This window comes from Leptinotarsa decemlineata, unplaced genomic scaffold (genome assembly GCF_025532065.1).
Source record: "Leptinotarsa decemlineata unplaced genomic scaffold, Ldec_3_MD MMD2_P_RNA_scaffold_1, whole genome shotgun sequence".
NCBI lineage: Eukaryota > Metazoa > Arthropoda > Insecta > Coleoptera > Chrysomelidae > Leptinotarsa > Leptinotarsa decemlineata.
The window spans coordinates 4,840,022-4,865,838 of record NW_027412523.1 but is presented as its reverse complement, the minus strand read 5'-3'; the positions used below and the strand labels follow the sequence as shown (position 1 = coordinate 4,865,838).

Genomic DNA, 25,817 nt, shown 5'->3' with positions numbered 1-25,817 from the left:
CTGTTATTCTACAAACAAAATAATTAAATTGTAGCATTCGATATAAATAACGATTTGAATTCCTTTATAAATAATTCAAAGTTAGCACGGGACAAATTTAAAAAATCTGGGGTATACAAGCTCAAGTGCGATGACTTTAATGTCTTATATATAAGCCAGACTAGTCACAGTTTCAACCAGAGATTCGGGGAGCATTTGAGAAGTTTCAGATTGAATAAACAAGATTCCAACTACGCCAATCATCTCATATAAAACACTTACAGTTTCACACAAAATCTGGAAATTCTACACATTCAACCAAAAAGTCTGAAATTAAATCTAGGAATCAAAAAACATCTTGCTAATAAAAAGAACATTGTTCTGAATGGTCAGATAGATATTTATAATTCACCAATCATCAATGGAAAAATCCTCATTAGTTTACTTTTTGGTGCATGTTCAAGGGGTAGCAAAAACGTATGTGACTTTGTGGAACTTCAACTAGCGTTTCCTAATATGACTGATGACCAGTCTGTGCAAAGCTTATTGTTAAATCATCTGAAAATGGAGCTTTTAACGGCTGATGCCAAACATGCGCTAAACTGACTGTGCCATCAGTCAATCTAATGATAACACTGATGATCTTCAAACGAATGACTCTGACAGAAGCACTAAAATATTAGGAAGGTGAACACTTCAACCTAGCAGACCACTATTAGAATCTTCACGCAGTCATTGGCGTTGAATTTGGTCGTTATGACGCATTGATGAAACGGACTGGTTTAAGTTTGACGATAGTCGTGTCACTAAAGATTCTGGCGATATCTGAAATTTATTGAAGCATCTGGAGACACCAGTAGATCACCAAAGCCGATTCTGTGACACCAGCCAATGAGAGCGTGGTATAGTTTGATGTTGCGCAGTTACGCTTTGGCTTGGTTCGGCGTACTATGTATCAGTTTCGCTCGTATCGTTATCTTTCAAGGTCACGCGTACGGTTGAGAATCAAGCAGCGTTATCGCGGTTTGAAAGATAACGATTCGAGCGAAATTGATACACAGTACGCCGAACCAAGCCATACTGCGCAAAGCGTAACTGCGCAACACCAAACTATACCGCGCTCTCATTGGCTGGTGTCACAGAACCGGCTTTGGTGATCTACTGACACCCTACATTTTATTCTATGAAAGAGGGACATTGGCAGAACAAGATCTTCAGATGATGTGGTGTTGCAGGTTTTTCCGGGTTTTCCTGCAGCTGAAAAAGCAAATGCGCCACTGGAATCAATCGAGTCGCTCCGGGGCGCCATTTAATTTTTGTGGTTGTTTCATAATTTCATAATTTGTATTACTTCCTTTTTTCAATAAAACCATTTATTCAGTAATGATATTAGTAACTTTCCAAATGCCCCTCTCTATACCTATACCGATGCAACTTCATGTATTTTAGGAGATGAAAATATGTACCTAGGTTAGTTTATAACTTGCACAGAAGATGGCAGCGTGTCGAAACAGTTCCTAGCCTCAAATGTTAGTGTTGTGTAAATTGTGAAGTATTTTTTTTACCCTACCAATTCAATTAGAATATTTTTTGTTTCAAACAGCTTTTTGTTGTAGTGCAAATCCTGATCCAAACTGTATCGATAAGATTAAGTGAAAACTTCATAAAAATAGAGTAGAGAGTTTTTTAATTCTCATACAGAATCAGTTAACCAAATGGTTCACCATCAACCAGAATGAAAGGAATGAATGTAAATTATTAGACTTTTCAAACACTTGTTTTGCTTGGTTTCCGGGTTTTGCCGTGAACTTCTTCGGTTATAATCTCCCAACGTTTCAACTGCAACTGCGGCAGTCATCTTCAGTGGCGCGGTCGAAGTACTCTTCTTCTTTTTGGTAACACTGTTTTTGACAGATCACGCGTGAATCGTGTCTTGTGTCATTGCCAAACTTGTTCAGTTTGGTGTATAATTTAACTATGAATCGACTTACGAATGAACAACGCTTGTAAATTATTGAATTTTATTATCAAAATTCATGCTCGGTGAAGAAAGTTCATCGTACACTCCTTCCAATTTATGGGCAGTTTCGTCGGCCTATTGAGGGTGTTATTCGGAAGCTTGTGACTAAATTTCGAACCCAGTTCACATTATTGGACATTAAACCACTAACACGCATACGTAGAGTGAGGACCGAAGAAAGTATTGCGGCTGTATCCGCCAGTGCTCCTGATGACCGTGAAATATCGATTCGCCGCCGTTCGCAACAATTGGGCCTCTGTTACTTCACTTCGTGGAAAATTTTGCGAAAGAATTTGGGTGTAAAACCTTATAATAATACAGCTGGTGCAAGAATTGAAGCCACACGACCTCCCACAAGTCTAACATTTGGTGAATGGGAGCTGGCAAAGTTGGAGGAAGATCCACATTTTCATCGAAAAATTGTGTTCAGCGACGAGGCTCATTTCTGGTTGAATGGATACGTTAACAAGCAAAATTGTCGCCACAAGCATGGTCCAATGGTCCAAACAATGGTCCAATTAAGAGCCACATTCGGTGAACAGTTTATCTCACCTTTGGGGTCCATCTATTGGCCGCAGATCGTGTGATTTAACGCCTTTGGATAATTTCTTGTGGGGTCATGTTAAGGCTTATGTCTACAGGAATACACCAGCAACGACTGACGCTCTGAAAGCCAATATTGAAGCATTTATACGTGAAATACCGGTCGATATGTTAGAAAGAGTGTGCCAAATTTGGACTTTGCGCATGGGCCATCTAAAGTGTAGCAGCGGACAACATTTGCATGAAATCATCTTCAAACATTGAATTATATTGATCGTTCTATCGATTCCAATAAAGATTTCATCATTTTTTTTTCAATTTTTTGTGTTGTTTTGAAAATCAAATCCTATACCGTTCAAAAACTGATATTTTTTTCGAAATATTTCCGAGTATTTTGTGAAAGCATTTACTAACCAACCATTACTGTTTTTTTTCTTAAATTACCTAGGCTATCAAGAGAATCACAATGTAATTTTGAAAGCACGTTCACGACCTCCAGAAAAAAGAATACTAATAAAACAGTAAATGAAGCTGAACTTGTACGAGAGGTGTTAGAAAGTATGATATTTATAGTCAGTTGATTGATGATCTGTCGGCAAAGAAAATTGCTTCTTCAACAGGTATGAGGCTTGTACATCTGAACGAACAGCGAAATGAAAGTAGAACTTGCAATTATTTCGGATTGACGGTAATGGCAAGCCCATAGCATAGATTACGTTCTGATGAAGTCACAAAAAGCCTTAACAAGCCGTAAAAAGTAATACGATCGTTTTGTCTGAGATCCGGTAGCGAAAAAGAAGATTATTCAACGAGCGAGAAATTTAGTCATTATTCGTCAGAATGAATGAACCAGAGACGAATCCCGTCAAGCCTTCAAGCGAGTAATGATCCGTTCTCGCAGGTAGAATTCTATACTATTTCGAAATCCCAACAATGACTGACTGTTGCTGATACTTCGAAATATAACCTTTGTCCTCGCAGTCAACGCACATATCACTGATGGTGTTTGCCGCAGTAGCAGACGAAACGTTGGGTACTTCAGGTCCATTCTATCACCGTCCTACCAATCTGGATTTTTTCTCTTTGATAGTGTCAGTAGTAATGAATAACTATCAAAACTATATCCATCCAGCAAACAAAGCAACTCAAACAAATATAGATGCGTGATCAAAGTATGATCACCACGCACATTTGCATCTATTGCAGATCTATTACACATCATTTGCAGATTCAACGGCAATCGGCTGGCGGAATTGATTGTACACTGTCGAAGTAGTCAGTTAAGTTTCAAAGCCTGTAGTGTGTTTATACAGGGTGACTCAAAAGTACTTTGACAATCTTCAGGAGGTGATTCCTCACAATATTCTAATATGAATTGTCCAAATAAATAAATGTCCGGAAACGCTTCGTTTCCAAGATACAGGATGTTGAAGTTTTATTTTCAAATAACTTTTGAAATACTAAACTTAATTAAACGAAACTTGATAATAGGAGGTTTTTGAGGTGTCGAATTCGAACCTGATGTTCTTATAGCTCTTACTCGTAGTAGGCGCCACCTACACGTCTTTTTCTTTTTTAAAGATTCATAACTTTTTTGGGCGTACTTTTAGCATATTTTTCAGTAAAAAAATCGATTCCTCTATCATATCTGCGTAAATAAGCTACCCTTGTTACTAGTCGCTGTAAGCAACCGTTTTCTAAATATTTAGACTTGAAAACTTCAAGTCGATTATTTGATAAGCGATGCATGTTGAAGTTATTACGAATATTTTGCATTTTTCACAAGAATGCTTTGGAAATAAATTTGACGTTTGTGAGTAGTTTTGGTAATTACATATTTTGTGACAGTTAGACGTTTTGTTGAAGTTTCCGTGAGTAGAAGTAGAAAACACTTATTTTGAAAAAATGGATTATTTAAACAATAATGCTCATTTAGCCGATATGCATTTCGTTTATGGCCTTGCGGATGGCAATGCGCGCGAAGCAATACGTATTTACCAGGAGCGATTTCCTAATCGAGTACTGCCTTCAGCTCCAACATTTGCTAGTCTCCACCGTCGTTTGGCAGAAACAGGTAGCTTCAAGAGGGCAGCTGATATTATTGGAAGACCACGAGCAGTCCGAACTTCAGAATTGGAAGAAGCTGTTTTGAACGCTCTCGAGGAGAATCCAGAAACAAGCACAAGAGTAATTGCTGAATCTGTCAATTCTACTCAGTCCACAGTTTGGAGAATTATCCACGATCAACAGTTTTATCCATACCATATTCAAAGGGTACAAGCTCTTTTGTCACGAGACTTTCCCCAACGCATTACTATGTGTCAATGGTTTTTGAGAAAATTGGCTGGAAATCCTCAATTTAAGATATGCACTCTTCACGGACGAGGCAAACTTCTCCCGAAATGATATCACAAACTTTCATAACAACCATGTTTGGGCTCTCGAAAATCCGCACGCAGTTAGTGAAAGGCATTATCAGTATCAATTTTCTGTAAATGTATGGGCGGCAATAATTTTCAATTACTTGATAGGTCCTTTCTTTCTTCTGCTCCGACTGAATGGCGCAACTCACAGACACTTTAGAAAATGAATTGCCGGGACTACTTCAGAATGTACCATTAGAAATTCGTGTCCGCATGTGGTTTATGCATGATGGGGCTCCGGTCCATTTTAGCGTTGTAGCCAGGGAATTCCTTAACACAGTCTATCCAAATCGATGGATCGGTAGGGGTGTAGAAGAACCTAACCAGGCGTGGGCACCAAGGTCCCCAGATCTAAACCCGATAGATTTTTATTTTTGGGGACATTTGAAGTCATTAGTTTATAAGACTCCAGTAGTGAACGAGGAAGATCTAAGAAACCGAATAGTAGACGCCTGTGAAACAATAAGAAACACACCAATAATTTTTGAGCGGGTACGAGATTCAATGACTAGACGACTGACTTCCTGTATCTTCGCTGAAGGTGGACACTTCCAACAATTTATTGGAATACAATTTAGTTTCGTTTATTTTAGTTTATTCTACATATTCAAAATTTCCTGAAATATAATGTTGACATTTCTTGCTAATTATGATTATGCACCCTTGATACAAAAATAACTATTTCGCTTAAGGATGTCATAAAGGAACGTACCCAACAGTAATGACCTCTTCAAACGAATAAAACGTCAAATTCATTTCCAAAGCATTCTTGTGAAAAAAGCAAAATATTCGTAATAACTTCAACATGCATCGATTATCAAATAATCGACTTGAAGTTTTCAAGTCCAAATATTTAGAAAACGGTTGCTTACAGCGACTAGTAACAAGGGTAGCTTATTTACGTAGATATGATAGAGGAATCGATTTTTTTACTGAAAAATGTGCTAGAAGTACGCCCAAAAAAGTTATGAATCTTTAAAAAAAGAAAAAGACGTGTAGGTGGCGCCCCCTGCGAGTAAGAGCAATAAGAATATCAGGTTCGAATTCGACACCTCAAAAACCTCCTATTACCAAGTTTCTTTTAATTAAGTTCAGTATTTCAAAAGTTATTTGAAAAAAACGAAAATAAAAATAAAACTTCAACATCCATATCTTGGAAACGAAGCGTTTCCGGACATTTATTTATTTGGACAATTCATATTAGAATATTGTGAGGAATCACCTCCTGAAGTTTGTCAAAGTACTTTTGAATCACCCTGTATATACACACTACAGGCTTTGAAACTTAACTGACGGTATTTTGAAGTTTTAAATTTTTTAAATGTCAAGTACTGATACGGCTGAAGAACCTCTTGATTTGTGTCCCAACGCTTCATCTGAAAAATTTTCCTATTTCCTAGTGAATGAAATTTCGGACGTTTTCTCAGTGCCACTCTGTATAAGCAGCCTTGTCTGGGAAATCACGTGCAGTATGCATCATAATGTTTTAGAGCACTCCGTTGCTTAGATGGACAGAGTACATATCTTTATATTTTCTAAGTACTAATTTTGCAAAAATATACAGGCAGCAGTTCACAAAGAGGGATATAAGAAGGGACATGTTTGCAGAGGTTCCCTTCTTTAGCTTGAAACACGAACATGATATGCAGTTTGGCGAAAAAATTCAAGCAAAAATTAAAATTCCTTTTTTTTTTATTTAGATTTTTCACCGGCGTTCACAAATGAAGTGGATCCCTACAAAATTACTATTTGCAGTAGAATTGATGTGGAAAAAGACAGTAAACATTTGAAATGTAATGGTTCGAAGCTAACATATAAGGCAACTTCCTAAATTCAACACAATATTTCTGATGAATAGTAGTAACAAGCTAACGTTTCGAATGGAAAATTTTTATATTTTCATATCATATTCCATGAGAAAAACGGATGGAAATAAAATATGAAATTATACTGAACCTTTATCAATTTTTGTGTTCTCCTGTAGAGCGCAATTTTTACATACCACCTTTTTGTATGAACAGTAAGGTTATTTCTTTCTTTGTACACCGATCAAAAAGATCATTGTGAGAATAATCATTAAATTTATTAAAGGAATATATTTTTTCTGTTTTTAATTGAACCTACATGTTTTGTGATCTCTTGCAAAGTGTTTAATTTTGACATACGACAGTAACGTTTTTTCTTTCCCAGCACAGTGATATTTTCCATTTAATCTATTCAAGAAATCCATTTTTCTGTTTTCAATTGAATCTACCAAAACCATCTATATAGTAAACAAGTGATGAAATATGTTCCATTTAAAAAACTTTCATTGAGATAAGTTAATCCGGCTTTCGAGGTAGGTATATAAATTATAAGATATTTCAAAATGGGAACTGATTATACAAACGCGGTTAATGATAATGAGAAAAACTGTGCTGTCCTCATCTCAATCATCTGTCGGATGAATAAAGAGCCTATGGAATATGTCGTCATTAAATTCGTCAGATTCTTTATTTGACAAGTGATGTTAATCAAGTTACGTTTTACAAAGATACGAAGAGCCAATCAAAATTAATGTTTATTGAAAATATTACGAAACAACTTTTCAATTCAAGAGATCTTTACAAAAATCACATCTGTTTTGGTTTATGAGATTATTCGAAGTAGAATAATGGGCAGTTTCATAAAATTTGTCCCCCGTAACAAGATAGCTTCTGCATATCGATAGGATGTACGAGCGAATAGGTGAACCAGTTCCATAAATACTTTGAAACATCGGTAAACTGATCAACACTTCGCAGGTCTATTTGCGTCCTTAAAATGCCATAACTAGTCATTCGGTTTCTTCATTATCAAGCGTCCTTATCTGCATAGGCGTAGTGTGTTCTGTTTCTTGTGAAGGTGACTTTGTTTTGCATTTATCAAATATATTTTATTATATTTATTAAATAGACTGTTATATTTATTAACTTTGAAATATAAGATAGAGTTGGCCGATACTTGTTTTTCAAAATACATTGTCATAGATTTTCATCACATTCACACTTCATTATGAGATATTTAGTTGACCCAGTCATTAAACTCAGGTATAAATGTTCGTTTAACTCAGGTATAACTGCCATTAATTAGTTCCTAGAATATTATTAGTTTCTAGGTAGATAGTAATATTTCAAAAAGTATATATAAATCACAATGTATATAGAATTCAGTTTGTTAGTGAACACCTTGAAAAAGCTACTGTGCAGCGAAACACGTGTTGCGGATTTGTTAATCTGTTCTAGTGAAAATCTCACAATAAAATGTTTTTCAAAATACATCAACTTTAAAATAGTTTTTGAGGTAAGTAAACAAGTGACAAATAGCTGAATAATATGATTAAATTTTATTGTTTTTATAGTATTAAGATGGATGCCATAGCAGGTCCAAGTAATGTACAAAAGAAGCGGAAGTTTATGTCGTTAGAAGAAAAACAGATTGTCTGTAGAATGTACGAAAATTTAAAAAATACACTCCGTACAGTGGAAGCTATAGCCCAGTGTTCATTTCAAGGGGAATATCCGTGTCGGCAATTGAACGCATTATACGTGAAAAAACGGTGACTGGGATTGTGCAAGCTCCAAAAGTACACTTTCGTGGTAGAAAAAAATTGTAATTGGACGAGTACCAGAAAAATTGTGTACGCTATACCATTCATTCTTTCTTTTTTGAGAATAAAGCGCCAACCCTCGAATCCATTAGGACACTGGTAATGGATAATGATCTCAATCAAAAAATGAGCAAAGAGAAGTTAAGGAAAATAATAAAAGAAGATTTAAAATTTATATATGTCAAACGATCCCGTAAATCTGTCTTAATAGAAAGCGGCGACGGAGATATCTTCCCTCTATTAGAGAAATGCGTTCTGCTCACAAAAAGATTTATTATTTGGACGAAACGTGGGTGAATGCTGGTCACACAGTATCTAAGATCTGGCGATACTACTGTAACTAGTTATCGTCAAGCATTTGTGGACGGTTTATCAACAGGGTTACGCGGACCAACGGGTAAAGGGCAACGACTAATTGTCGCCCATATAGGTAGCAAGAGTGGCTTTTTAGACGATAGAGCACTAATTTTTTTTATCCGAATAAACGGGGGATTATCACGAAGACATGGACGCCCAACGCTTTGAAGGATGGTTTGAATCCCTTCTTCCACGAATCGAGCCAAATTCAGTAATAGTAATGGATAACGCTTCTTATCACAGCCGATTAGTAGAACAGCTGCCAACTATGACCACTAGAAAAGCAGACATGCAGTGTTGGTTAGGACAAAAAGGAATTCCATTTTCCGAGGACATGGTTAAGGCCAAGCTTATGAGTGTCATTAAACAGCATCGTGACAGATATCGCCAGCATGTGGTGGATACAATAGCTCGTGCTGAAGGCATCACCATTTTGATACTTCCTTCTTACCATTGCGAGTTAAACACTATAGAATTAACCTGGCCTCAAATTAAGGGTTACGTAGCTCGTGAAAACGTGACATAAAATTTCTGATGTCCAACGTTTATTAGAACTCGCAATGGAAAGGATACGGAAAGAAGATTGGGCTAATGCTGTAGCCCACGTGATCAAGGAAGAAGAGAAAATGAATAATATAAGAGAAAATAATAATAGATTTAAGTGTGACTGGGGATTCCTCTTCGGACGAGTCAATGGATTCTGAAACTTCGTAAGCATAACATAGGTAATTCTTTCTTTGCTTTGTAGTTCTCTTTCTATATTAAAGGAATATAATAATTATTTTGTAAATTTTTCTGGTTTTTTTTGAAGTACTGTATTGGGCATAATAAGAAAATGTAATCAGTTTTACCATTGACACCAGGTAGCGCCACCTATTGTAACAATTTTTACGTCATTACCTATGTGTTTAAATGAATAAAAATATTATTTTGGTACGCCTCTGCAGAGTTGGTAAGAGAATTATCCTTTGGTCACTTCAAATGCGACGTTGCTATTGAATCACCTTCAATTGAGAATTGTTATAGTATAGATTTAAATTTTTTTTGTCATCCCGACTTTTTTCTGGAAATCTCGACTTTTCTCACCAGAGGTCTCCAGAAAAAAGTCGGGATCAAACCAAAAGTAAGGGCTTCGTAGAAATGTGAACGTCAAATATATTTCCTGGGCAACTTTACTAGTTAATTTCTTATTTTTAGAGGTGCGCCTCTTCGCCCATCAAGCACATATTGGAGAAAGCATACTCGACATTTTTTTTGATATACGAGTACTTCAGCACACTTAGATCAGTTGAAAGTTAAATGTTGCTGAAGATGAATGAGGTCATTGCACCTTCGGCAGTAGAAGGCACTTGAATATTCAATGAGGCAATATAACAAGAATAAGCCGCTAAAAGCAATTTCAATTCCGTTTTATGAAAGTAACCGGGTAGTGCCAATTTTTCGATGTTAATCAGAAATTCTCGAAACGCAATTAGTGCGAACAATTGTTGATGTAGAAAATCGTAAGGACCCGAAATATTAAAAACATGATTACAAGAAATAATTATCTTGTTCGGCTGATATCGAAGAGAGGTAACAACATTTTAACGAAATTAATTTATCATTAATTCATTCATGAAAAAAATGGTAAAATGGAGTACACACCTTTGCGTCTTGCAAAATCAAAAGCTCTGTTGAAAGTGGGTGCCGCGCGTGCTCACAAGCGACAACAACGATTTGATGATTCTGAGCAGTGTTCGAAGCTGTTCTACCATAATAAATATAGTTTATAAAACTAAAAAACACGCTTTTAGAGAACATCGAACTAAACTAAAAATTAAAAAAAAAATTAAATAAGCTTAAAACAATAACAAACGAAAAATACTAGTATTATTGTGAAAAAAGCGACGGGCGCCTAACATACAAAACTATGGCACTAAGCGCCCACGCTTTTTTCATAATAATACTAGGAGAGTTATTGTTTCACGTTTATTAAAAAAATTATTTTTCACTTTTTAGTCCGATTTATTTATTTATTAAGTAGGCAAGCCTAATATACAAAAAAAGAAAAATTACAAATTCATAAATATCTCACGACATTAACATGTAAATATAATAACATTTTAAAGTACCTTTCAAGGAAAACCAAATATACATACATATCTATAGATTGTTAGGTTAGTTCACATTAAAAAATAAAAAATTACAAATATCATAATGAGCTGTCACTAATATACTTCTTTAATGATGACTTGAATTGGTTTATTGAATTAGATTCTTTCACAAATTGTGGTAGTTTATTAAATTCGTTTAAGCCTTTATGAAATATACTATTCATTCCAAATTTAGTGTTAGTTTTATTAATGTAAAAATTGTTATTTTTTCTCGTATTGTAATCATGAACTTCATTATTTCTCAATAAGAATTTTTGAACGTAATTGGGTAGCAATCCTTTATGCAGCTTAAATATAAAGATCATAGTCATATATAATATACGTTCTTCAACTGAAAACCAGTTTAGACACTGTAACATCGATTTAACAATATTAATCGCATGCCCCGATTTTGAAGCTTTTGCAATTGCGCTATTTTATTTTTACCAAGTAGAAAAAGTAATGTTGTGCAATAATCAAAATGAGGTTGTATTAGGCTTTTAAAAAGAGTCAACCTAGCATACATAGACACTTTTTTACATATACGAGAGAGAAAAAAAAGTTTTTTAGATATTTTTTTACAAATAAAATCAGCATGACTATTTAGTTTTAAATTTTTATCAATTATAAAACCCAAATATTTTATTTCAGTCACAATTTCAATGCTAACATTATTAATTTTTACAACAGCATTTGCCCAAACAATTTGATCATACTTATAAGATGATGTCAAAATAATACTTTTTGTTTTACTGACATTTAGTTTCAGTTTATTATTAAATAAATATGTTTCAATGCTTTTTAAAGACCTGTTCATTTCAACAATTGACTGATCCAAATCTTCATGTATACCATAAACCAATGTATCATCTGCAAAAAGATTTATACAGTGTGATCCAGATATGTGATTAATATCATTTAGGTAAATAATAAAAAGCGATGGACCTAACATTCATTGTCAAAAATATATTTTTTTAAGTCACTAGTATTATAAATCGTTAATAGATGGCGCACGAATGTAAAATTCCTCTCAAACAACATAATAAAGTTTGTGGTCTCAAATTCTATAGTAATATTGAGATGCAGTGAGTCTCCAACAGAGGGCGGACAGTTGTGAAATTTGTTTTGAACTAAAGAGAAAATTTGCAGTAATGATTTCAAAAAACAATTCAGTCTTGATGTTTTGATTTGAAGTTTCATCCAAAATATTAATGGACTAAAAATATCTTTTCAGTGAATAATTGTATTTTTCAAATCAAGCTTTTGATTTGATATGTAAGTCAAGCACCTTGATTCTAATTTTTCGATTTTTTGAAATATTTGAGTAACTGAACTTTTTAGGTGTACAATTTACGATAAAGTTTTCATTGTTGAAATCCATATTCTGGTTTGCTTTCAAATAATCGAATTAGATTTTAAAATGTATCTTCCGTTTCGTTCAAAACTTTTTTCTGTATTGAATCACGGGTAATTGTAAATATTTAAATATTTCATCTGTAGTACAAAATTTATAACACTTATAATTCTTAAAAAATGTTTTTTATTTTGATTTTCTTTTGAACAACCTATCAAGGAGATTACGTATAGCGGCATCTGCCCGCGAATAGCTCAAGCAATAATTGATAGTTACGTACGGCGCCATCTGCCCGCAAACTGATCAAGCAATAATTGTTAGTTCCGTACAGCGTCATCTGCCCACGAGTAGAACAAGAAATATCAATGAGGTTACCTACAGCGCCATCTGCCCGCGAATAGATCAAGCAATAATGCCGATAATTCTGTCAATACAGATCTCGAGTTGAGAGTTACAAACCAACATACATGCAAACAAACATACATACAGGTGAAGCTAACATAAAGCGTTCAATAAAAAATGATTTATGCGTTGATATGTGAGAATGGAAGAAACATGACTATATCGTTTCACAGCAGAATCAAAACGATCGTCATTTAAGTGGACTGCACGTGGTAAACCGACTCCAAAGCGTGCAAAGACGCAACAGTCGGCTGGAAACGTTATGGTATCGGTATTTTGAGATGTGCATGGTATAATATTCATTGACTATTTCAAAAAGGGAAAAATAATAAACAGTGACTATTACATAGTGTTATTGGAGCATTTGAAAGATGAAATTGCGGGAGAACGGCCCCATTCGAAGAAAAAGAAAGTGCTGTTTTATCAAGACGAAGCACCGTGTCACAAATCAATGAAAACTATAGCAAAATTGCATGAATTGGGCTTAGAATTGCTTCCGCATCCACCGTATGCTCTAGATCTGGCCCCTAGCGACTTTTTCCTGTTCTCAGATCCACAAGAGGAAAGAAAGAGGTAGTCGTCGAAACTGAGGCCTGTTTTGAGGTTAAAAACAAATCGTACAATAAAAATGGTATCGAAAAAATTATAAAACCTCTATAACCGTTGTATCGTCCTCAAAGGCAACTATATTGAATAATGAAATCAAATTTTATTAAAATTCGAATCCTGATGTTCTCGAAGAAGATGGTAAATAAGTATCGTTAATTTTTTAGTGATGGAAAAATATGGACTTGAGTTTCGCACAACAATTGGAGTAAACAACTTCGGAGCGCCTCGTATAATAATCTAATCCGCGATGCATAATCCAATTAATAATTTATTACTTGAAATGTATCCAACATGCAATCGATCCATTATTTTTAATTGATAACTATGATAGATACAACCAACGTTAATTAAAAGAAATTATGTGAACACGTAGCTAATAAAATGTTGTAATTTCCTTAACAACCCATGAAATGATTTCTTTGGGACTTGCTTTCTATTCGAAAATGATTATATGTTTCTTTTTCCGGCAATATTCAAATTGACATAAGTGCACCGATTTGTTAATGAATTGTTTTGTTTGAATTTAAATTAATTTGACCTTACATATTTATTCATTGAATTATAATGGACATAATAATTCAAGTTGCTAGGATATCCCAGATAATTTCGAGAAAAGCTAAAAGCATTTTCCAATGATTTTCTGGGGCAACTGCACTGAGTCTGCAATTCAGAATGTTTGTTTGACAATAAAACGGATATTTTGAATTTTTTTTTCAGCCTGAAATAAAAACACAGCTCATGTTTAAAAAATACAACATTTATATTTTCATATAAACAACTTGCCCATAAGTTGAGATAACCTTCAGTTATTTAGAGGTATTACATTGAAACAATTCTTTTTTATTTGATATACAATAAGTTTCACAAAGGACAGCATTTTTTTGGGATTATTTTGACAATTTTCATCCGAAATAGATTACATTTTCAGTAACGAAAATGTGGTTTCGAAGGTATCTACAATAAACGAACGATGACAAAATGAAAATATTTTTAACATGGTCGAATGGAACGTAAAAAACCAGACGTTTCGTCTGCCACTGCGGTGATCAACTCAAAAATGTATTATCATATGCATACGGAGTAATTACTGATCGAAATTGGAAATATTCAGCATTCCCAACGTTTCTACAAAAACCTGCCAGAAACTACTACATCCCTGGTTAATACCCATGAAGGACATTGTATTCCTTTCAACACCAAATTAGTTGTTATTGTAGACTTTAATTACCTTACACCATCTGTACTTTTTCAAAACACTTCAAAACAGACAGGAAACTGTAATTTCTAGTAGATGAACTCATTGTTATGAATAGTTAAATGGATAATATACATTATTAGTTATTTTTTAACGGGATTCATGTATTACATGCTCAATAAATCAACGATTACTAGTCAAAAAAATATTTGGTGGTATATGAATTAATATACGACATAACAATAAAAACAACAGATCAAAAATAACCTCACAGGAATCTCAAAGGTGCGTACTCGTTTCTTCCTTTTCATAAAAGAGGGTGTATGCCTCTCCACTCACAGGCGATTTTAAATGCTACTTCGAGATATTCTTTTTTTTTCTCCATTTCACTGAAATTGTCAAGTTTCAACCTTTTTCAAGCAAATAATGTCGATTAAAAACATTTTCCACTTAACTATGCATGTTATTACGTGTTGGGAATCACACGTTAAAAGGTAAGACCTTGTTAATCCTTAGCTCGCACAAGTTTCGCCTTCTGAGGGTTGTCGTTCGTAGGGGTGCGACAGCTGGTTAACGGAAAAACAGAAATGAATAATAGGAATATATCCTCAAATTCATGTTGAATAAAAAATTGTCCAGCTGTAATTATGCAACCAATAATACTTATAACGTATTCAAAAAGTTGCCTACAAGTAAATTATTTCAATACAGTTTTTCGTGATCGGGTCTTGTTATATCTGTCGTTTTTTGCATTATTTTGCATTTTGCAATATTTCACGCTCAAGTCTTTAGAATCCTCAGGAACACACACTGTTTTCATCTCAACACTTATTTCTCTTCCAGTAGGGCAGATAAAACTCACATAACTGAAGCCTGTCAATCGGTTCTAATTAATACAGAAATTAGTTCATTTAAAGACTTCTTAGTGCAACCTGTCCCTTTAATTAACCGCCTGAGGTAGTGACTAGGCGTTCTCAGGGATATGATTTCAACAACAGTTCAACAGAATAACATTGTGAAACTCACTCAAAATGAAATCCCGAAAAACGACAAATGTTTTGTGAATAAATAAGTGCGCCATCTGTGTGATCGACAGAGAATTCAATCCTCCCCAAGGCGGTCAGTTGCAAAGCCAAACTTCGACATCGACTGCCGACGAGAATCGTTTTCAGTCTTTTACTGCAGCTCTCACCGCACGGCAACTGATTGAAAAACAGTGCCCAAACACGACGCATTTATGATTCAACACCAGACAGCGCCTTTCCGACCCGCCATAGATCTCCTCAGTGGTGTTGGGCCGAACCACAAAGGCGCTACACTCGATTGTCCTAAGAGGACCAGCCTTAGAGGGACGATATCTCCCCCTGACGACGACGCCATCTATGGAATCGATGGGGAACTAACTCAATTCTCGAAAATCTAAGACAAACAAAGCTGCCTCGTTGTAAATGTTGAAAAGACTCGCACTCGCAAAGAGCCTCGCAAAGTTACCTCCAGTTATTATGAATTCAAAGGGTGTTTTTTGAGTAAATCATTGGACGACTGATTTTGGCTAAAATGCAAGAAAAATAAATAACTTACCTGACTGAGACCCACTCTGTAACTAGACAACTCGAGATCCAGAGCTAACAACATATCTTCAACCGCTTTTCTTTCGTCTAATACGGGACTAGAAACACTGTGATCGCCAGTCAGAAAATGAAACTTTCTCCTGAATTCACCCAAGGGTAAAAAGTTCGGATAACCCTGTTTGTATAGTCGAACCGAATCTAGTACTTGACCGCCTCGTATCTGCAAAAATGAAATTTCAAGGAATTTTCAACATTGGTTCTGTAGAGTCTCCCAACAGAGGCTTCCGAACTTTGACAATTGATAACGGCCATCTTGTTAAAGCTACAAATTAGTTGTCATTCATTTAATCTGCCTTTCCAAATCACTATGGACGAATATAGTATTCAAGAGCACGTGCAAATACGAAAATTGTTCTATCAAAATGGGTATTCTGTCCGCGCCCTTCACCTATTTTACGGTCGCCATAATCGTCCTACCGAGAGGACTATTCGCAATGTAGTGGATAATTTTGTGGTTCAGTGGGTGATCGACCAACACCTGTACGTCAACGAAATTCAGGATCTGCCAAAAACATCGCCGCTGTCTGTGAGAGTGTGCAGGAGAATCCGAGGCAGTCGATTTTGATGATAACTCACACACTCTTTATTTTATTCGAATTTAAAGATAGGAAGCACTTGATGGAAGACCCTATATTTTGAAATCTATGAAGTTTCGGTTGCACATATAGAAAAAAATCATCTTTACCTGTGATCTGAGAAGCGGAACGTTGATCAGAGGGTCTTCAGGCTGCCCAGCTATTGTTTTTACACCCATTAGCGATGAATTTGTTTCACAAAGCCCGGCATTGTGTTGAGGTAAAATACACTGTATGAATCTCAGTTTTGTTCTTCTTAGAGTCTCGACAAGGCCATCGATTGTGAACTTTGTCTGAAAAAGGAACCTCAGTTTACAAGAGCCAAGGATGGAAAACATGAAGAACATTGAGGTTATGTACTGTAGGTACAGACATATAAACACACTATACTAAAACCAATAATGATTGAGAGTAGAAGTAAGCCCAGTTGACAGCAAATCGGAGGCGTGCTTATTAATTTTTGAGAGGGTTGAGAATGAAACACAAAATTCTGAAAAAACTTTCAGTATTTTGTGATTGAGTCCAGTAATAAGGCGCTATGTTTAATTTGTAATGAAACCATAGCTGTTCTCAAAGACTATATATAACATTAAACGACACTATGAATCGAAACATCTTCAAAGTTACTCCAAGTATACAGGAAGTATGCGAAAGGAAAAATTTGAAGCTTTGAAACGCGGACTCAAATCGCAGCAATCTTTGTTCACCAAAGGGAATACTGAACAAGAGTCTGCAACTCGCGCCAGCTTTCGTGTGGCTCTTGAAATCGGAAAACGTGGCAAACCATTCACCGATGGAGAAATAATAAAAGAATGCTTGATTGCAGTAGCCGAAAAAAAAAAGATTATAAATATGTATGGAAATATAGAATGTATCATAAATATACACACAAACGTAATGAAGAATACTAAAGTAAACCTTGAAATATAGCAAATAAATCATGAAAATTTTACATGATAAAATAAGTTAAGTCCGTTTTGGAAGCTGGTGGAACAACTAGACGCGACGTTCTATACATTACACCTCAGTACACCTCTTACATATTTGTGAAACGAAACAATAATAAAGATTATCACCTGAAGGCAAACACTCTTCCTCTTTATACCCGCAGCACCACCAGTGAAAGTTCTTCTGATACTCGAAGCTCTTCTCAATGACTGGCAACCATCCAGGCCAACCAGAGAGCCACCAAAACTTGAGGCACCCAGCCCTCTCACAGTAACGAATAATTTACTAAGATCCTCCCTGGAATACAAAAAAATATTCGAAAAAATCTTCCATGTTTCAGTAATTCAATAAATACTCACTTGCAACTTTCCTGAAGAATGTTGACAGCAGCTCGAGCTACGGGATTTTCCCTGCTACACTTCAACCAGCCTTTGGCACTGTACAAGACAGGATTCGTTCCTTGGAGATGCTGAATTATGAACTGGTTGTTTCCTGGAGCTTTCCTCAAGAGTAGCTGATGGTCTCGTTCCCCGTAATGGGTGAAGAGTCTTTCGAGGAAGGAATCATCAGATGAACCAGGGTAAATAGCTTCTTCATCTAGGAGCCAAAGGAGACCGCGTCTATCTCCTGGAAATTCAAAACAGGGAATTATTTGGAATGTTGATTCTGGAGGGCTTACCGATTTTTTGTCATACTATATAACTCAATGTTAAATTTTTGTTTTCGATACCAGACGCTAGGTCTGACGAAAACATTAACTGAGTTGTTTATATAGTCCTTCTCGATAATCAAAATAGACCCTTGTTTTTTATGCAGTTTCCAGTTGAAGAAAAAGATAAAAATGATCAAAACTCACTCTTCAAACTCCTAAAATTGTAATTTCAAAAACTACACCTCACGATTTGATCTTCACAAACTTCATTTTGAAAAATATATCACAACATATTTCGCTAGCACAGTAGCTTTTTCAAGTGATTTATACTTCAAGTTGTTCTTACATTAATATTCATATACAACAGGTAACCACAATGGGGAATGTTCCTCAATTTGGGTTATTACAGCAAATGCAAGTTTGAACAAAACAAAGTTGAGTTTAATTCATGAGTTATTCAAATTCACTTTGAAAAGTATTCAAATTGATGTTTCGAATGTTGGGTTTTAATTTTTAAATGGATTTGTTTCTAATTCACAGCAACAGCGCCTATATCAAGTTGAAATAATTTATACGTACCTAGATATTCTACTTTAAAAAAGGTAAATTATCTTTATAAGTCAACAATTAAGGCAAAATATAAATTATAGTTCAATATCACCTCCACAAGCCACATAAACAACAGTTGTTTTGTTATTTATTTATATAGAGGAAGATAGGTTAGGTGCACAAAATGTCATATGTCACAGGATGTCTCGGAACGCGGAACATAAGTAAACAGAACAGCACGCCTCTGAAATAGGTCATCTTTGTTTGTCTCATACAGGTAACAGATTCATTGTCCTTTATTAGCTATAATCGATGTTGCCAAATGGTGAAATAGAAAGGAATCCCTTCAAATGTTGAATGACACTGGCGGGCCGGATTTGGCCCGCGGGCCGTAGTTTGGAGACCCCTACTCTGGTCGGCCATCAAAATCCTTAACTGAACTTAGCGTCGCTAACGTGAAGGAAATGGTGACTGACAATCGTTTTTCAAGACCGAGAGATAAAGCCGCTGAAATATATGTCTCATGAACCTGTGAAGGTTTTTTTGGCATGTGACACATTGATATTTGACTAGTACCAAAAGATCTGAATTTTCGGTGAAAACTCAATCGCGTAAAGGTCGCTAAAGACATCTTAGAACGAGTATCATTAAAAAAACGCATTGTACCTGGTCATGAGACATGGGTTTACAGAGTTAATATGCAAACCAGTCAAGAAGCTTCAGAATGGCTTCTCCAACTGAGCCGAAACTTAAAAGAGCCCGTCGAAGTCGATCAAAAGTGAAGGTTTAACAATTTTTTTCTACTACTGCGGTGTTGTGCACTTAGAATTCTTGTCAGGAGGTAGGACAATGAATTTGGATGAATTAAACATATTTCCGTTACATTTTTGACAAAGTACTGTTTCATTATTTTCTACTGAATTACAAACCTTCATGCAGATCAGTCTGAGAAGTCCTAATCACAGTATTTTGAGCAGTTTTATCCAATAAGTTGACAAGCGGCGTTGGATTTATCAAATTTTCGTTTTCATTCTCGTCATAGGTGAAATCAATGTTCTCTTGCAAGTATCTATCTCTTGGCGCCACCAGATTTGTATGATGGAACAGAAGCTGGAGACGCTCCTGGAAGTAATTGTGACACAGATCTTCAAACGAAGCTCCCGCCTGACGTCCGCAAGTCGCCGGATTTTGAAAGCCTGGTGTGTCGACTAGAAGAATCGAGGTAACTGTGTATGTTGGTGTCGATATTGATCTGGAATGATAACAGAGTGTCACACAATTTATATTTGCTCAAAACGTATCTGGACTGTAGAGTTGAAAGACCTCGAAAATCCTAGTGAACCAAATATTTTTCAGTGAGGAGTTCCTCAAGGAAACGAATTAGGTCCACTATTCAATTATTACTACATTGAGCTCGTTGATTGATCATATCCAGGAAGTAAGTAGTCCATAGCTCAAAGTGGAGGTGATCAATCGCAATCAGGATGATATCATTTTGGACACGACCTTGATATCTATCAAAGAGGTATTCTTTAAAGCTCATGACTCTGTCATAACATGGAAGTAGGTCAACAAGAGATGAATACCTAAGTGTAAATATGAAATCAGTTATTTTGAAATGCCATATTAATCTCAATCTCAAAAATCACACCTCACGATCAGATAAAATGAGCATTAAATGTGGAGTACCTCAGGGATCTACCCTCGGGCCTTTGCTGTTTTTATTATATATAAATGATCTGGCATATATATCGATTGAAGACAAATTCACAAGTTTTGCTGATGACACGTCTATACTTTAGCATGAAAGAAGCACTGATGCACTAAAAATTAGGGTAGAGCATGATATAGGCAAAGTTAAACCATGGTGTGATGCCAATTTATTATGTTTCAATATATCAAAGACTAATATAATGTCCTTTGAATGTAACCTGGACCATATAATTCTTGAAGAACACATCATTGATCATAAACTAGAGAACAAATTTTTAGGCCTCAACATAGACAACAAATTAAAATTTGGAACGCATATTAGTATACTATGCAAAAAATTATTCTCAAGTTGTTATGCGATAAGGTCTATATCTAACTCTTTGAACTATCACTCTGCTAGAAAAGCATACTTTGCACTTTTCGACCCACTTGCGGTACAATACAAAAAAGAGCAGAATTATACCACTCATCTCACATTCAATATTCCCCTTCCTATCCCGTCAACAGCACAAATTTAAAATTCGATTCTTTATAATAGCAAAAAATACTTTTACCATAAATTTTTTGAAGTGTGCTTGAGCCATATTAATATCTTGTTCTAAATTCTTGACCTTTATGTTAATGTTTCAGATTGTTTTGGTTCTTAAGCCTGCTTTGTCAACAAAACCTAAACTTTTATGACAATAAAGCTTTTCTGACTCTGATCTCCACAAACTTTGTGGAGATGAAATCGTGAGGTGTCGTTTTTGAAATTACTGTGGATCTTCATTAAGTAACGGCCGAAACAATCAGAAAAAAAAATAATAATCTCAGTTGAATTATGACATGAGGTCAACAATGTGGGAAACAAAAAGACACACGATGCAGCAGCTAAAGGAATTTATAGAGAAGTTATGACTTGAGAGGCAAGCAGAATTGACAGTAAGAATGAGAATCGAAAAAGAATGTATTGTTGTAGAACATGGTCGAAAGAAAGTAACGGGCCGCCACTGGCAACCATAAACCAAACGTGTCGTAGCTGAGAGGCGTGAGAATGCCCAATGTTCCCTGCCGCTCGAGAAGCAGCAAGAACTTCGGCGAAAATTCTACGATGTTCGGTTACGTTATTTAAGCGCTGGCGGCGGGCATATCGACACAGTCAAGTGGACGTTACAGTGCGATACGCGAAGTGATCTAATAAGGCGATAGACATTCACACAGTCAGGGGAACGTTACAGTGCGGTACGCGAAGTGATTTAGTAAGGCGATAAAGATTCCAATGATAGTTGAAGTTTTAGTTGAAGTCTTTTTGTATTTTAAGTGATTTAAAGTTAAGCTTGCTTATTCAGTGTAGTCAATTATTGATCAACCCACGGGGAAGAACGTAACAGTATCGTAGGTGATTGGCAACGGGGATGGGAGAGTGGCACGACTGGACAGCTGTTTTACAGGTTCTGTAAAACAGACGGGTATGAATCATTGAATCGGAAGGGGGTATAGCTACTAACTTGGCATGGCAACTTCCCGGGATATTTGGCCAGGTTCAACATGGGACCGCAGGTGTCGTGTTTTTGTGGTTATGGGGAGCCTGAAACGGCAGATCATGTGATCGAGAGATGTATGGATGACGACAGGACTGGATGACGCGAATGGAAAGAACGCCTGGAACCAGAAAATGGGAAGATTATATTGAGAGGGAAAACGGAAGGAAGGACAAGTGGATCCGGTTTGTGAACGAATGGACAGATAATGTAATGAGGGATGAACGAGAAGGATGATTGGTAAGCTTCTAGCTTACTGCTGATCAAAAGAACGGGACTGAAAGCTTTTTCAATAATCTCCCCAATCAGGGAGAGCATGTTAGGGTGGTTAGATTGTATATACAGTCAATTAGGTATATAGTTCATAATTTTAGTTATTACCTGATAAGTAGGATATTAAGTTGATTTGGAGGTAATGTATAACCTGGGCCATGTACGTGAGAATTAAGAAAACTGAATTTCGCGTCGGTGGCACGAAGAGGGGAGAGGACAGAGGAGTAAGGGTTGCTTTGTAGTGGTGGCGCTACACAGCGGGAAGATGCTTAGCCTTTGGGCCAGGGCAATATAAGCAATGGCGCTTTTCATGTCATCAAAGAACAAGCCTGAGTAAATAAGGGCGATGACATTTCCCCTTATAAAACGCCATCTATGGGCGTAATAATGAAGAAAGTTAAATAAATGGTATTTTGAAGAGGTCACAAAAATAATATTTCCTAGTATCAGCAATCTGAAAATTAATTTTATAGTGTTACTACCTCAAATGGACAGACAGTCCCATTAAATAAATTCTCTTTGGATATTTTGTAACGTACCTGTTGATCAACGAAGCAATGCAATTAAAAACTTCGGCATAAAGTCCTATGATGATTCCTTCAACGGCTTCGAGACCAACAGCTTCCCTATCGAGGCCTTTGTCAGTCGGGGAAGGTGTTCTGAATGGTGCTCTAGGTGTATTAGGTGTACCCAAGCCGCCCGATGCTAGACCGAACATGACTCTCGACAGTTCTTCCACGGAGGTTCCCAGTAGATTGGCAGCTCTCTGTGCACTTTGGGGATTGGCGAATTGGTAACGATTGTTGTTGCCGGCTACAAAAAAACAATATTTGGGTTGTTTCAGTTGATAGTGAATGTTCAGTCATCGTGAATATCAAAATTGATTTTGTGCCTAATTTGTCGGCGAGTGTTCAAGGGCGAATAATCGCTCACTCTTCACAAGAATATGATAGCTGTATGAAGAAAAAAACTACTACGACGTTGACAAGAACACAGTCGCCGTAACCGTTCCTCATCATTAACATTTCAACAATATAAACTACATGGGCTGAGCAGTCTCTGGCCTAACAGTGAATATTTTTGGGGAAAGCTGTTAGTGTACGTTCGTATACTGTTATTGATGCGATTGGTGAGTTCCTGGAAAAGGATGGCCATCCAATCTACATATTTTCGCCAGCAACATGAAAGTCAACCACTGAGGTGAGTGTGGGAGAGTTTTGTCATTGGAGATGTATATTTGTATATATTTCATAAATACAATCCACTTTTCATGAGTTCTCGCCCAGTGTATCAGTCGTCTGAATAAGACTTGTCTATACAGTGCTAGTCAAAAGTCCCCTCCCCCCCTCGTATCTTTGGAACGGGTATACTTATAATAATGAAATTTGGAGGGTGGAAATAAACGGATGTAGGCTTCTTAACTGGTCATAACAGGTGACGCAATAGTCATAAATGACGTCACAAGGCCACTGTGACCAAAAATTTTAAATGGGACCCTATGGCAAGTGACAGCTCGTTTGAAAGGTATTGAAAATACCTATTCAGTCATACCAATTTTGTTTGGGTTTCGGCTGATTTTGATTGATAAATTGAAGAAATACGAAAATTATTGTTTCGCATTCAATTGATAAAGATTTTAAAGTACGCCTCTGGTTCATTGTCAAAAAGGTTGACGTGTTTGAATTATCTACTTGTCAAAAGTGTTTATACCTTGAAAATTTACCTAAGCTATTGTTTAACGAGACGTTTAAGTGTTTACATAGGCAAAATGGTACGTACTGTAGCCGACAAAGTAGCAGCTATCTTAATAATTGGTGAATGTAGAAACAATTTCCATGCAGCGGAACGACTGTTTAATGAGAGGTACCCCGATCGCCCTATATCGAGGGTTTATTTGAGGGAGCTTCTTCGGAAGTTTGAAGCATCAGGTAGTGTTCAAGATGCCAAACGATCTGGTCGACCAACAATTAGTGATGACAAAAAAATTGACATACTTGGAGAAATGGTAGTGAACCTTACTTCTTCCACAGCCCAAGTTGCGTCTATCTGTGAAGTCAGTCAAAGGACAGTACATAGGGTGTTGGCTAAAAACAAATTTCATCCATACAAATTAAAAATGGTGCACCAATTTTCAGATGATGACCCCGACCGAAGACTAGAAATCTGTGAAACTATGTCCGATAAAATGAACCAACAACCAGGCTACATACAGACAATTTGTTTTAGTGACGAAAGTACTTTCTTTCTCAATGGAAATGTTAACACTCAAAATGTGAGGTATTGGAGTGACACAAATCCTCACATCTTTCGTGAAAAACATACTCAATTTCCAGAAAAAGTAAATGTTTGGGCAGGTATTTTGGGAAACCACATAGTTGGGCCTCTTTTTCTCAATGCTAACTTAACCGGTGAATTGTATCTGGAGATGTTACAAACTGATATTGAGGCGTTAATTCTTGAAATTCTAGAAGATAATCCAGATGAATTCGACAACTTGGAAATAACGTTTCAACAAGATGGTGCTCCTGCACACTATTACGGTGCAGTAAGACGTTACCTAGATGAAGAATATCGTGGTAGATGGATTGGACGACGAGGTTCGATCGAATGGCCAGCTCGGTCACCGGACCTTACACCATTAGATTTTTTTCTATGGGGGTACTTGAAATCTAAAGTTTACGCTACAGCACCTGACAGTATTGCCATTCTGAAACAACGAATTGTTGAAGAATGTAGGGCAATTTCCGCTGACACACTGGGACGAGTACGACAAGAGTTTAGCAATAGGATGCATTACTGCCAGGAAGTAGATGGAGCACATTTTGAACACTTATTATAAGAACTGGTTCTTAAATCTTTATTAATTAAATGCGAAACTATAATTTTCGTATTTCTTCAATTTATCAATCAAAATCAGCCGAAACCCAAACAAAATTGGTATGACTGAATAGGTATTTTCAATACCTTTCAAACGAGCTGTCACTTGCCATAGGGTCCCATTTAAAATTTTTGGTCACAGTGGCCTTGTGACGTCATTTATGACTATTGCGTCACCTGTTATGACCAGTTAAGAAGCCTACATCCGTTTATTTCCACACTCCAAATTTCATTATTATAAGTATACCCGTTCAAAAGATACGAGGGGGGGAGGGGACTTTTGACTAGCACTGTATGTACAATCTGATTGAAATTAATGTTGAGACGTATTCAAAATGGCGGTTTCAATAGTTTCAATGTCGCGGAATACTGGTAAATGAATTTTGGACACTAAACGATGTACCAATTTCATCTTAATTTCGAACAGGTTGGTCATA

At 36.3% G+C, this 25,817-nt stretch overlaps 1 protein-coding gene and 1 long non-coding RNA gene across 8 annotated transcripts in view; one reads left to right on the top strand and one right to left on the bottom strand.

The window, feature by feature from the left end:
• Mhcl (Myosin heavy chain-like) overlaps positions 1-25,817 on the bottom strand; it is a 251,902-nt gene that overhangs the window by 81,568 nt on the left and 144,517 nt on the right. For all 4 annotated transcript variants that reach the window (XM_074181078.1, XM_074181121.1, XM_074181233.1 and 1 more), the window contains 6 exons: positions 23,043-23,316; positions 19,927-20,249; positions 18,156-18,423; positions 17,925-18,093; positions 16,959-17,141; positions 16,224-16,433 (listed from right to left, as the gene is read on the bottom strand). In XM_074181078.1, the coding sequence (XP_074037179.1) occupies positions 16,224-16,433; positions 16,959-17,141; positions 17,925-18,093; positions 18,156-18,423; positions 19,927-20,249; positions 23,043-23,316 (1,427 nt within the window). The remainder of the gene's footprint in view (positions 1-16,223; positions 16,434-16,958; positions 17,142-17,924; positions 18,094-18,155; positions 18,424-19,926; positions 20,250-23,042; positions 23,317-25,817) is intronic.
• LOC141485365 (uncharacterized) overlaps positions 1-25,817 on the top strand; it is a 134,012-nt gene that overhangs the window by 39,159 nt on the left and 69,036 nt on the right. The gene's annotated exons all lie outside the window — the stretch shown is intronic.